This window comes from Eucalyptus grandis, chromosome 8, assembly GCF_016545825.1.
Source record: "Eucalyptus grandis isolate ANBG69807.140 chromosome 8, ASM1654582v1, whole genome shotgun sequence".
Taxonomy (NCBI): Eukaryota; Viridiplantae; Streptophyta; class Magnoliopsida; order Myrtales; family Myrtaceae; genus Eucalyptus; species Eucalyptus grandis.
The window spans coordinates 53,317,433-53,331,788 of NC_052619.1; the positions used below are offsets into that span (position 1 = coordinate 53,317,433).

Consider the following 14,356-nt stretch of genomic DNA (forward strand, 5'->3'; position numbering starts at 1 on the left):
GTTCGAGAAACATCAAAAAATAGAGGCATTCAATGCTTGCAGAATCAGCTCTTCTCTGACATTCTCAAAACAAATGCATAGATATAAAAGACATTGATGAAGGAACTCAGACAATTGAAGAGAGGTTGTCTAATAAAAGAGTTCTACTTCTTCTTGATGATGCGGAAGAAGGGAATCACATTGATGCATTTGTTGGTAGGCGTGATTGGTTGGGCAGAGGGAGCAAAATTATTATTACCACAAGAAACAAATATATTCTTGATGTTCTCGAAGTGGACTGCAGTTATGAGCTTAGCGAGATGGATGTTGATCAATCTCTTCAACTATTTAGCAGACATGCCTTCAGACAAGATTATCCTTTGGATGAGTATATCGGCCAATCCATGAGGGCAATAGGCATTGCTAGAGGTCTTCCACTAGCTCTTGAAGTCATAGGCTCACTTTTATGTCGCACTAAAAAGGAAAACTGGAATCTCACATTGAAGAAGTTGGAAAATGTTCCTCCTCCAGCAGTTCAGAGTAAGTTGAAAATAAGCTATGATGCATTAGATGATCTACAACAAGATATATTCCTCGATATAGCTTGTCTTTTCATCGGATATAACAAAGACATTGTCGTTTATTTTTGGGATGAATCTAAATATCCGGAAGAAGCCATGGAAGTTCTGCAGAACATGTCTTTGATAAAGATTGAAATGGATAATGAAGTGTGGATGCACGACCAACTCAGAGACCTCGGAAGAGAAATAGTTCATAAAGAAAGTAAAATGAAAATAGAGAATCAAAGTAGGGTGTGGGATCCCAAAGAAGCATTGGATTTGCTAAGGACACCTGAGGTAAAATCCCCCATGCAATAAATCTCCAAGTAACCTATGGACATTTTCTTTTTTAAAGATGCAGTTACTTATTGTGTTCTCTAGCACCATTGTGACCCACTCAATTACTATTTTTGCTCTTTTAATATTAGATGAATGGTAATATGGAACCCCTTAAAATGGTGATCTTGAAGCGTTTCCCTTCAACTTTTTGTTCTTAAATTTTTCCTTTGGGCAGGAGGGAAAAAAGGAAGTTGAAGCTCTTCGTCTTAAGTTTGACCGTGAGGAGCAATTCCGTTTTACCTATGAGGGATTTAAGAGCCTTTCAAATCTAAGGTTTCTTCAAGTTGACAGTTCAGCAGAATATTTTGATGCAGAAAAGAGGCTTTTTTGGCATGAATCGCCATTAAATGTTCTTCCAACTAATGTTTTCCCAAAGAATTCAAATCTCCTCCCAAAATTACGATGGCTTTCTTGGCATGATATTCCCATAACATTTAAGATTACAAATTTCTATATGAAGGATGTGGTTATTCTTGATCTGTCTAATAGTGGAATTACGCACAATTGGCAAGGGTGGAGGCACATGAAGGTATCTTTTATGGAAGGAAAAACTCATTATTTCGTCTTATAATATTCGAAAGTAATCTTTGCATGAATTTTCTTTTTACAGGTGATGAAGAATTTGAAAGTTCTGGATTTGAGCCATTGTCAAAGGTTGAAGAGAACCCCCAACTTCTCTGCTCATTCAAATTTAGAACGCTTGATCCTAATCGACTGCTCCAATTTAGTTGAAATTGACATGCTTAGTTTCCTTAAATGTAGAGGTATGTGAGAAACTTCGGAGGCTGCCAAAAGTGGTGGGGAGAGATCTTGCAAGCCTAATTGAGTTGAATATATCTATTACGAAGATCAAGGAACTACCCGATTCCATCATCGAAAGTGGAAAAATTTGAAAGTATTGAGTATGATTGGTACTCCCATACGCAAAATACCTAATGCCGTCTGGATGATGGAGAACCTTGAAAAACTAGAATTCGACGTTGAAGAAGCAGAATTCGCCGCTGAAGAAACAAAATTCGAAGCTAAGGATGATTTCGATGTGGAAATTGGCAATTGCATCTACAAAAATCGATGCCTGAGGATCTTGTATTTGGTGAATGTTAGAATATACGAAGTACCGAGACTTCCCGAAAGTCTCATCAAACTATCCTTACATACATTGTACATGGATACGTTTCCAGATCTGTCAAACCTGGTTAATTTAAAGGAATTGTGGCTAGGGTTTGGCCCACGTAATGATGGTGGGGAGTCTGGTGGGCCTGCGGAAGCATCTCCAATGCCACGAGGGATTGAGAATTCAAGCAAACTGGAGTCCCCGAACCCGCGCTCTGATTACGTGACCTTACCGTAGATCTTAGTAGTATCCATCCCCGACTCGAGTTACTTAGACTCAAGGGCGCTGATCTGGGTTCCCTCCCGCGCCTTCCCTCCACTTTATCAACCTTGTACTTACACTCTAAAGACGCGACCACCCTAACAACAGATGTTATAAGTCTCCTTCCCCGACTCAAGGAACTTCTTCTCCGGTGCCCTAATCTGCGTTGCCTCCCAAGCCTTCCCTCCAATTTATTATCCTTGCGATTGGAATCCGAATGTGTGGCCGCTTTACCCACGGATATGAGTAGTCTCCTTCCTCGACTTGAGGAACTTTGGCTCAAGTGCCCTAAGCTGCGTTGCCTCCCGAGCCGTCCCCTCAGTTTATCAGTGTTGTGGTGCAACGAAGTTCATTATCTTCCCTGGGGGATCTATCAAAATCATCGTGCAATCTCAGAGTTTCGAGGCCTTGATCCTTTGGAGGACCTATCCGAATCTGAGCAAGAAGACGACGAATTTGAATCTGAATCTGAGGGAGAAGGCAACGAGTACGAGGAAGAAGACAACGAATCTGAATCTCGAGGGAGAAGACGACGAATGAGTGCACGATCTTTTGAAAGCTTCTTGATCCACGTCCACAAATTGTTCCCTCGAGTTCAAGCTTTAAACGGATTGAGGTAAGTTAATTCATCTGACAGCCAATGTTTTCCCTTTTCCGCAACGTAATTCTTTCTTGGATATGAACAGTGAAGTTTCACATGCTCTTTTTAATTACCTTTTCACGAGTTGATGACTGCAATTCTGATAAAAGCATTGAAGTGATGATGCCTCCGTACAACCAAAGGGTTGTTAATTATGTACAAATATTCTTCCTCTTTTCCTAGTTTGGTTTTGCTTTTTAGCTATATTTTTTCTTGGATGGTTTCTCCTTGCTTTTATGTTTCCCAGCTGGAGGTATGTATGTCGATTGCATCATTTTTATTTGATATGTGACAAATTATTAGAGATCCTTGTCGATTTACTGCTTCACATATTTCGAAGTTTAATCCTTGCCTCGCATTGGAGATAACTTTGTTATGCTGTAAACAATTAGATGGAACGTGTGTTGGAAGGTCATATAACTATAGTTCTCATCCTTGAACTTTACAGCATAGTCAACTCATCAATGCAATTGTGAAATAGACACTCTGTATTGATATGCTTTTGTTAAAGTTTATTTTCCAAGAAAGGTGTGCTTCTTAGTGGGATCTGCAAATGTTATGGGCAAGTTATACAATGGAGAAAGACGGATTTCACTTGGGTAGTGGCATCAACAGTTCGCACAGCAAACTTCCATCTGTGACAGGAGAGAGAGGAGCTACTTAGTTTCTCTGATGCATCATAAAGCATCTTATAGTCAAAGGCTAATAATTCAGTATTCCTGGTGCGAAGGGCATATGATAAGTCTCGCTGTGGTCAAAAATCATGTAAATGGACTCTTGTGTGATCTCCATTATCGCCTACATCTTTTAGAAATGGTTATGCCTATGTGATTATCTGTAATAGAAGCCCATTCATTCACCTCAAGTTGTACTAGAGGACTCTTAGGTTTTAAGTTTGACAAGAAGCTGTGAAGGGAGACATCTCAAACAACCAGCTTTTTTGGTTTCTAGTGTTGCTTTGAGGCTTTAGAGTTTGAGAAACTTACAGAAATGTTTCTGTGCAGGGAGCTGTGGCTAATCAGGCATCTGTACAGATGAAGACCGAATGAAGGAAAATGAAGATGACATTTAATGTCGCCTCAATTCCCTTTCACAATCTTGGGGCAGCAAACCGTGCATCCATCTGTCGAGAGACAGAAACTTGAAGATCAGGGAGGGAAGTCGTTGCCTAATGAGGAAATTGTCAAATCTGTTGAACTCGATGTTAAGTTTCAGTTGAATGTTTGGCACTTTTTTTCCGGAGCAGGGCGGGGGATTCATTGTGAAATTTGTGGCATCATATATAATGTTTTTTTTTTTTTTTTGGGGGGGGAGGGGTTGTAAAAGTGCTATTTAAGCAAACCTGATTATTTATTAATCTTTTTGTGGGGCCACGAGAATGAATATTGCACTTCATCGGATGTTTGTTCTCTTCATTGACATGCAGTAGAACTTGCTTATCAGTACACAAATATTGCTTTGCGAGGAATACTCGAAGAGGTTGTCTGGACAGGGAAAAAAATTGTGTGTGCTTACAGAAGTGTTCACGGTAGTGCCTGCCAAAATCAGTTCATGGACTTCTTGATGTGAAAATGGTGGTCAAGGTAGTTTTCCTCATGAGTATGATAGGCACTCACAGCACAAGAAACAGGAATTGTTGGAATTCATGAAATGGGCGGTGATGTCAATTGAGTCTCACCAAAATTATGTACAATAGTTTTCACATGGTTTGAGTACTATTGCTTTCTTTCTAACGATCATGATACTTGAGAGCTCAAGGGCATTCAGTACTTAAAGAATTAACTCATCTTTTGTGTCCATAAGTGGAAATTGACTGAAATAAGTAATGTTGATGAAAGGATCAAGATAATTAAAGATAGGCTATCTAGTGAAAGAGTTCTCTTCCGTTTTGAGTACTATTGCTTTCTTTCTAACAATCATGATACTTCAGAGCTAAGGGCATTCAATACTTAAAGAAATAAGTAATGTTGATGAAAGGATCAAGATAATTAAAGATAGGCTATCTTTTTGATAATGTTTACAAGAAGAAACAATTGAATGTGCTTGGGGAAAATATCTATGCTATTCAGGCATTACTGAATTCTTGACACCAAGTATCAAGTGCTGATGGATCTCGAGATTCTTAGTGCTTCACATTGTTTATTACTGAAGATAATCTCTTCCATTGGTCACTTGACGTCTCTTATCAAGGCTATCTTTGAGAACTACCACAATTACACAACTTCCCTTGTCGATTGAAGCTCTTACAAGCCTCGAATACTCATCTTTGAAAGAATGTAGATGTAAACAGAGGCTTCCAGACTCGAGTGGCAATCTACAGTGGCTACTTGAGTTCGATATCTCCTACACCTGCATTAAAGAGCCACCTTCTCGATGGGAAACATAAAAAGTTTGAACGTTGTGAGGAAGTATAATTGTTCCATTGAAAAGGTACCTAGTACCTTATGGTTGCTGTAAAAGCTTGAAGAAATAGATGCAGCAAGGTGAAAGCTTGCAACTGGAAACTATAAATGACATTTGCAGAGATATTCTTCTTTGAGAATCTTGAAATTGACCCTGATTTAAACATGGCGATACCAAGTCTTTCTTGTCTGCTTACACATTGATTCATTGATGATGACACATTTCAGATTTCTTAAACCTGACTAGCTTAAATGATTTGTATTTGGCCATTTGACGAGATGTATATATTTTTTTTTTGGTCGATAAATTTGACAAGATGTTTACCCGTTGACAATTGTCCACTTGTGGAAAATCCTATGCCATGGTGCATTGTGAGATTAAATAAAGTGGAGTCTTTGACCTTGTTGTCTGCTGTTGTAACCACCTAATCAACATATATTGGTCAGCTTTCTCTACTCAAAAGACTAGAACTTTGGTGCCCTAATTGGCTGCGCCTCCAAAGGCTTCCCTCAAGTTTGTCTTATTTATCTATTGAATCTTGCTGGTGGAGGAGAACAGCGATGGATCTCTCAAATATGAATAGACTATCAGAACTAAGAATGGTAAAATCTGCAATAACAGAGATTCAAGCCATTGACTGTTTGAAAAATCTATGAATTCCGGAACTCTTCAATCTTGAAAAGGGAGAGTTTCTTTAACCCGACTCATTTGAAGAAGTTGAAGTCACTTGAACTAGATTATTGGAGTAATGTGGATTTTGCTCGTTGCAAACTACCAGAATCTCTGGAAGAATTGTTGATCGGAGGCCCTGCCATACCCAATCTAAGTTGATCGGGTCTAAATGCTTTGCAGAGAGGGGATAACATGTGTGCTGCCTGACTATTTCAACTTGAAGAGGTTCAAATGATGCGATGTCTAGCATTGCTTAGGAGATTCGTCCACTTCTCAAAAACTTTCGAAGACATGCTCTACAAAGGAGTACATATTCCAATAAGAAGTGCATGCAGTTCTTGAAAGGTGAAACATTTACAGCCAGATATGTTGTCAAGAAAGCTCTGAAACATAAACAATTGCTTATTGGCCTAGGTCATTTTAGCAAACTTCATTATTGTTTTCCTCGAATTCATTATTGTTTTCCTGGAATTGTGTTGTTTATACTAAATTAGAATCACAATTTGGCAAATTGACTTGAAACTTGCACCCTTGTATAGTTAATTACTGGCCTTTTTGCAACCACTTTCTATTTTGAAGATGGATGGCTGCAAAATGCTCATGAAATGGACCATGGTTTCTTTTGATCTATTTCATGAGTTAGATTTGGTTTCGACATATTCCCTTTGACGGTTTTGGTTGGTGAATAAAATTTCTGGTAAAAGACTAAGTCAAATTGATATGCTAGTTTACTATAGTCAAGTGCATTAATATTTGTCAATTTACACATTGGTCTTTCATGTGAGATCCTCAGAACTTGCTCGGTTGTACAATTTGAAGCTGATATCCATGCCCTGTAAATATTAACTTCACTACACCTTAAACAATGAAGGAGATATCCAAATTGTAGGTTTTCATCAGAGACAGAAGCTCTGTCATTCACCTTTTCGTTATCCTTGAAATGGAGCTTTAGGTTTCAACGTTGATAAGGAGAACCACTGCCCGATAAAAGTCCCGCATGACAGCCTAAGCTTCTCTCTCTCGGTAACAAGTAAGAGAATTTACAGGGTCTTTCTATGCGAGTAAGCTGTGGTTAACTCCATTAATGCATAGAATTGGCAACTAGCTCACCAAGTAAAGGAAAATATACATGAGACGACAATACATTTTTCCCAATGCTTTGGTGTTGTACTCTGGCTTTTATCGCAACATTCGAACTGTAAATTATCATAAGGTATCAAGGACTTCACTGGTCTCTTGCACAATGTGCTTTGAATGGTCATAATTAGCAATATATCCTTTGAAATGATGAAGGAAATTTAGTTCTTCAGCTTTCCACTAATGTTAGTTCCTGTATATCAAGGGAAAAAAAAGGTAGAAGCTTAGAACCCTCGTTCCAAAGCCAATCAGTGTTACATGTCAAAGCCAAGATGACATAAATTGTCTACTCCTAAAAGTTAAGATTTAGCAAAGGTTGCCGGTGGAAATGATGCAAGAGAAGGTCATCATCTGCTTCCAAGATGGCTTGATGTAAAAATTAATCAGCATAACTCCCTGCCAGACAACAGTTGAAGTACTCGCGCCAAGAAGTCTTTAGTGACAATGTGCCTATAGTAGAAGGTGAGGTCACCAATGGAGAAGTGGTCTCCCAAGGCACTCTTTGCTGCACCTTACAAAACCGGTTAAGTCTCGTAAACAAAGCCACGGGCCCAAGATAAGATTGAGAGGTCAACTAGCGAACGCATTCATTCAATAGAAATCACAGAGTTGTATTTACAAGAATGACACATTCAACTTCGCGCTATTTACATTCAGAGTGAATTTGAGTAGAGCTCTTATGCGTCCTGTGATGGATGTGGCCAACAGATTGATGGAATCCATTTCATAACTGTCATCACAGAGGTCCCTCGTAATCTTTGAGAAACCAGGTGGTGACCCGTGAGCATTTTAACTGAAGTTGCTCTTGGCATTGGAGTCTGAAGGCAGCCTCAATGTAGAAGCAGAAGGATTCCTAGAAAGCAAAAGATTTCCTTTGATGTCTTCACTTCCGTATTCCTTCAATCGTGCATCCATTACAATTTTGCATGATCCCCATGTCTCAGCCATTAATCCCACGCCATAGTAGACTAAATGGTCTGCGATGCTGTTACCAGTTACCGATCTGCACGGATGCACCCTCATCAGTCGTCCACGTATATTCCTAGTAACAAAGGACTGACATTCTCTAGAACAAGCTGGTTTGTCACGACTTATTGCGTCTAGCATGACAAATCCACAAACTAATTGCTTGAACAAGTAGCCACGACCGAAACTACCTCATTACCTGCTACATGATGGGTCTTCTCCAGAGCTATCACAAACTTTCTCAACCTGATAAACCAGACTACCAAATCCTATATTATACAGCCATACCTACAACAAAGGGAACGTTCCAATTACATGTGAACATTGACATAGAAAAGATTATGAGTAGTCACCAAAGAAGCAGGTGGAATCAAATCATTTTCGCATTATCTCACATCAATATGTTTATCCATGGCTGTCTTTGACCTAGTCGCCAATAATCATAAGCATTAGTAGACATATAATAATTAAAATGTGTATAATTGCACATAGCTTAAGACTAGGTCAAGACTAGGTTATCACCATCAGGAGAAAGAGAGAGAGTATATAGCAAACATTATTACATGTCTTAAACTTTGGAATCAGTATGAAAAAACTCAAGATGGCTCTTGCAGGAATGAGAGTTACTCGAATATTTCTCAAAAGTCATGAGCACTACAAACTACCCTGCTCTGCTAAGAAGATGAAAAACAAAGCAATTATTTTTTATACGCTGAAAAAACAGAGTACATACATTGTCGGAATAAATGAGACTTGGTTAGATAGGTTGGAAGAAAAGCAAAGCAAACGTCAAAGTCAATCAGCAACAATTCCCCATAACATAGATGATATTCCATCAAGATCAAAGCCTTGCCTCTCTAGGGAAGTGATGGTAAAGTCTTCTGTGGGAACCGAGAATAGTAAGGAGGCAAATGAGGCACAATATCATGTCCATTAGTAATACGTATTGTATTTGGCACACGGTCACTGTAGTAAGATGCAAACACTGCATTGCCAATACGAGGTTGTCCAAATGTTAAAACCTGAACATTCCGTGCTTCATGATTGACCTGGAAATGAAGCGTCCCCAGTTATATAAGTAGCAGACGAATAACAGCTTCAGCACACATAATTAGACAGCCAAATAACTTGAATGTTAATACATGAATGGCCCCGTCAGGATGGGCGGAAAAAAACATTGTGCATCAAAAACCATATATCGCATTTCACATACAATGGTGAACAAAAGAGTAGCCCTTTCTCTCCATGAAGATTGAAGGTCTAGCGTTACTCTGCAAAGTTCCCATCCACAATTTTCCCAACCCAAACCCCACACCCACAATAAAACCAACCCTACCCTCAGCTTCAAGAAAAGATGTTAACAATATGGAATAGTGGGATTGGGGGTGAATTCACAATCGAGGCGCATTTACATGCTGCCACAATAAGCAATTGGATGTTAGTGGCGTGAGTCACATCCTGCTAATGGCATAAACAAAAAGTTCCAGGTTCATGGTGAAAATGCCCCCTTGAACTCCAAAATTTATGTCATAAATAGCAAAGGAGAAACTAAATCAAAATAAGGGCCACCACGCGTGGGCATGATGTCACAATCAGATAAGAACAATTTTCAGCAAGAAACCAGAAAACAAAAGTAAGATTTTAAAATCATTTGTGTTAGGACAAGATGTCATGCATGCTACTTGTACTTTGAGAAAAGGTATAGTCTAAAGTGCATGCAACCTATGATCCTATCATAGGCCACATGAATGTTTGACTCTCAAAAAATCACCGCTCCTCATGGAGAGAGCACAATGGGACATGACTTTGCGGTGGGTACCATTTCTAGTACCAGTTCCACAACAGGTGCCTAGAAAAGTACACTGGACCACTATTTAACAAAGCTGAGACAAAAAGCATAATTGAGACATCTTAGAATTGGCTCCAACCTACAACATATCTACCCAGTAGTCCGACTGAAGTGGAGCTGTTTCATTTGATGAGGGACAGACAGACAGCAACAGCACACAAAACACAAACTTGGGATCAATATATAATCTATCTTAAAATGCATTAGCACTTTAAGATTACAATACATAAAATTTGAGCTTCAAGTGCCTAAAAAAGTTATATGTCTGGACCACAAACATATCAACAATCCCATAAAGTTTCCAGCAAGTGAACTTTGTAATGAATAGTTAGATGTCTTTACCCACTACATTTAAGTATTCAACCAACTCGAAGCTCCAAAGCTTAACATGTGCGACTCAATTCACATGACTAGATACCGATAATTGGTGGTTTGCGTAAAGACTGAGCGCAACCCATTCTGCTTGTGTTTTGTCTATGGGTTGATCTAACAAAAACATAAGCAAAGAAGATGCTATGTATGACAAATTGTATATACAATTACGAGCCATAGAAAGTTCAAGATCCACGTAAAGAGTCTAGACACTTCAAGGTAAAGTTGGCAGAGAACTCCAGATAAATCTTAACAGACCAAAACCGAACAGTTAGAAGAACATGATAGAAAAGAAACCAATAAAATTCACAAGTCCCAGGCATAACGGTTTTTCAATTTATCTTACCACAAGATCGAGTCCACAAAAGGATGCCATACCCCCTCCCATAGAATGCCCTGTCACCATGACGTTGATGTCTCCATATAAATCCTTGGCTCTAATAACAACATCCAAAATACCAGGTCGAATTGTCGTATTGTGATAAGCAAAATAGAATCCATGATGAACCTAAGCAACAATCAATAGAGTAAGACCGTAACTCAATCCAAATCATAAGTATCCACAGGTCACGAGAGGCTTATCATCTCTAGAACTCACCATGGCACCAGGCATGCCGGGGTAATTTATGTCAAGCTGTTTCCAATAGAGATCTTCAACCCAATTTTGTATGCTATAGACATGAATAGAAGTAATCACTAACTGAAAAGCTCAAATGATAAAGAGAAGTGACAGAATTTTTCACAGAAAAAAATTAGTGAAGTATCCGATCTCCTCATGACTCCATCTGAAATTACAGGAGAGTAACTTCCATGTCTTGGTGGAAATGATTCACCCTTTTTCTATTAGTATGGACAGCATTCCCATGTGCCCTGTGTGCGCATTCACTGAGGCCGCTCTTCTTAGCTTAAATTTTCTTCAAATCTTTTGCATGTCAATTGTAAGGGGAGGAATTGCAAAAGCTAACATGCATACCTATGTTCTTGGGTACCTCTGAAAGCTATAACCATAGCATTAAGGTCCTTGGCCACTCCAACATATGCGTATATATATAAAATAGTTTAGAAAAGAGACAAAAGATTAGATGCAATTCAAACATAGAAGCATCACAAGCATCCAAATTGATAGGCCACTGTACAGTGATTTATATACCTGTAAGCAATGTTGAACGTCAACTATCAGTTCAATGACTTCGAACCCCTGCTTTCATATCAAAAAGGCATTAATAAACAGTTCAGAAGCTCATAAGGCGAAGTAGCATATGCCCACAAAATCTCATCTTAGGAATTGGGTATTTAGTACTAAAGATCCATTCTTCATGCAACCTTAGCAACAATGCTATATTAAAAAGTAGTCAAATTATCTTGGTCTTTCCATCACATCTAGGACATGTCCAACTTAAAAGTTCTGTCAAATCTGACATGTAAACCAGCAATAGAGAGCTTTGCATAAAATTACAATTTTATTGTGTTGAAATGGTGGAACCTGATGCGTAACAATAATAAGCTCTAGGTAAATCTGAAATTTTTTTTAACGAGCACTTACGGCCGATGCATACTCCACCAACATCGTGGCAACTGGCAAGAGTGTGATTGTAAACAGCTTTATGAGCCTTGGACCTCACTCTAAGTTCTGCATTTACCAGAAGATAAAATTCCAGATTGAAATGTGGTCATGAGCTCATTCAATCACAAGCAATGAATCGAGTTTCTCATGTCTCTAGCAAGCTATTTTGACGAATCAAGCGAGGGGAACGCTTTAAGGAAATATCAACTCAAAACAACACTCGGTATATTTTTGCAGTCCTTCTTCGTGAACTGAGAGAACTATTTACACAATGCAATGCGATGAAGAGGGATAAGTAAAGAACATAGGTTTCCACTTTTCAATAAAGATGCTCCATGAAAACCTACCGGCAACAGTCCATAACTCAACCAAACAAAAGCTGAATACCTGATATTCAATCACTCTAAGACACTCAACAAATTATATCCCCAAAGTAGAAACGGCAGAATGAGATTTGCATCAAACAAATATAAGGAAATTCAATCAATCTGACCATATTCCAGGCGTAGCATTGATCCAAACTCAGTAATCTAAGGGCTGAACATAACCAGCCAAACACAACTCAACGCTCGTCCTTCGTATGCTTTGAAAACACCCAATTGTACACCAGAGGGATCATATAGCTATATAGTTTTGCCCCATTCAATCAGGTACTCCAGCTCCACGACACAGTCAACGATTTCCCCCAACCCTGAAATGCCTAATCCCTTAAATTCACAATACAAATCTCACTGTCCGTGCTCAAAAACTGACGTACTCAATCCTAGCGCCTTTCTATTCGCGCCTCGTCACAATCAAAACTCCCCATCGGAGAATCAGAGCAGTTGACTGATGCACGAACGCGAACTGCAATTACCTCTCGCCCCGCTTGCGGCAACCAAGCACGTCAGAACAACCATCAACCTCAACCACGACCCAGTCCCCTCCATATCCTGCAACAGAAAACGGATCCAACAGCGTCGTCGAGAAAGGGACAAAAAAAAAAAGAAAACTCCAATCTCCGCACCTTTCATGTACGCAAACAATCACGCGCTATCAAAACGGCGCGAATGGACTTTATTATGGCGATTGAGAGCCGCAGCGACTTGTTGGGGGCGAAGGGAAGCGCAGGACGACGCCGAATTTACGTATCATTCCTGATTTGCCCTCGGTTTCTTCCTCCGTCGGCGGGCATATTCCGTGCCGCGTTCGGTGATTTCGTCGCTCGCGCGAGGGCAACGAAGGAAGTTCATCTGAAATCGGGGACCGTTGAGAATGAATGACCGGGTGGCGATTTCTTCTGTTTTCTTCTGCTTTTGGTCAAAATTTGGGGTTTCTGTCTCTCTTTTTGGAGCTTCCCTTGCGGCTTGGCTCAAACTAGAATTCCAAAAAAAGAAAAAGCTAAAATTAATGCTAATATTCGTGGAGGTATATGGAAATGCAAGTACAACTTCGGACGAATGTTTTAGAATTCAAGCTTGAATCGATCTAATAACTCGACTTATTTGAATTTGAAAAGAGTGCGAGTATGCTTGAGTGACTGGCAAGTCGAGCTTCATTGCAAATCGTGGAACCTACTTCTCTTGATTTAAGGGAGAGCTGCAGAAGACGACTTGCCATGTGTATTGATTCTCAATGCTCTTGGTGTTCTTATTGAGTTGGATACAGTAGTTGTTATTTGGGTTGATACCATAAAAAAACTCCAAACTAACATACACGTGACAAATTTACTCATTATTAGTCAGTGTTAATTTACTCTAAATTTACCTCAAATTAATTTTTTGATCACTAAAAACTTATACCAATACACCTATGACAAATTTACTCATTACTAGTCGGTGTTAAAATTTATTATTAAATTGTATTGCTAATGGATATACTAGTTTAAAATTTTACATTCCATTAGTTTACATTAAAATGTTAATTGCAGAGTTTGATGATAGTTGACATATGTACAAATTTAAGGTTTTACCTTCCATTTATTATAGTTATCACGGTATTGATCCAATTAAACAAAAATCAACGAAATATAAATTTGCCATAAATGTACTATATTTAAGGTTTTTGTAGTAAGTTCATCAAATGTATACAAGTTTTGGATTTTTTATGGTTAAAATATTAATTCAGGATAAATTTATCACGAATGCATCAATTTTGAATTTTTCATGATATTAACTCTTTTTATTTTTTAGAATTTCAAGTTTAGTTGCTTTGTCTAAAATATACAAACTACTCATAACATGAGCACGTTTAGAACTGATCACAACCTTAACAATTACAGCATTATCGTCTTATAGTTGCTCAATGGAATGTATGAGTCATACGAATATCGTGATTAAATGTTTTACATATAAAAAGAACATGAAGTACAATGAGTTTCTAATCTCGAACAAAAAGGTTGCAAGTGCACATTTTAAGAGGACAAAGATTGCAAATGAAATTTTATTTTTGATTTTGCATTTAGCTCACACTAATAATATAAATAAGAACATTAATATGAGGTGCGTGCCATATTCGGTGG

At 38.7% G+C, this 14,356-nt stretch overlaps 1 protein-coding gene across 1 annotated transcript; it reads right to left on the bottom strand.

Moving 5' to 3' along the window:
- Positions 1-7,579: 7,579 nt before the first annotated feature.
- Positions 7,580-12,881, bottom strand: LOC104440334 (lipase-like). Its single transcript, XM_039298774.1, is given in 11 exon segments — positions 7,580-8,108; positions 8,271-8,359; positions 8,925-8,945; positions 8,947-9,120; positions 10,639-10,800; positions 10,891-10,963; positions 11,266-11,333; positions 11,654-11,706; positions 11,836-11,922; positions 12,713-12,788; positions 12,863-12,881. Coding segments are annotated over 10 exon segments (1,014 nt in total). The 5' UTR covers positions 12,786-12,788; positions 12,863-12,881; the 3' UTR covers positions 7,580-7,894.
- Between the last annotated feature and the right edge of the window lie 1,475 nt (positions 12,882-14,356).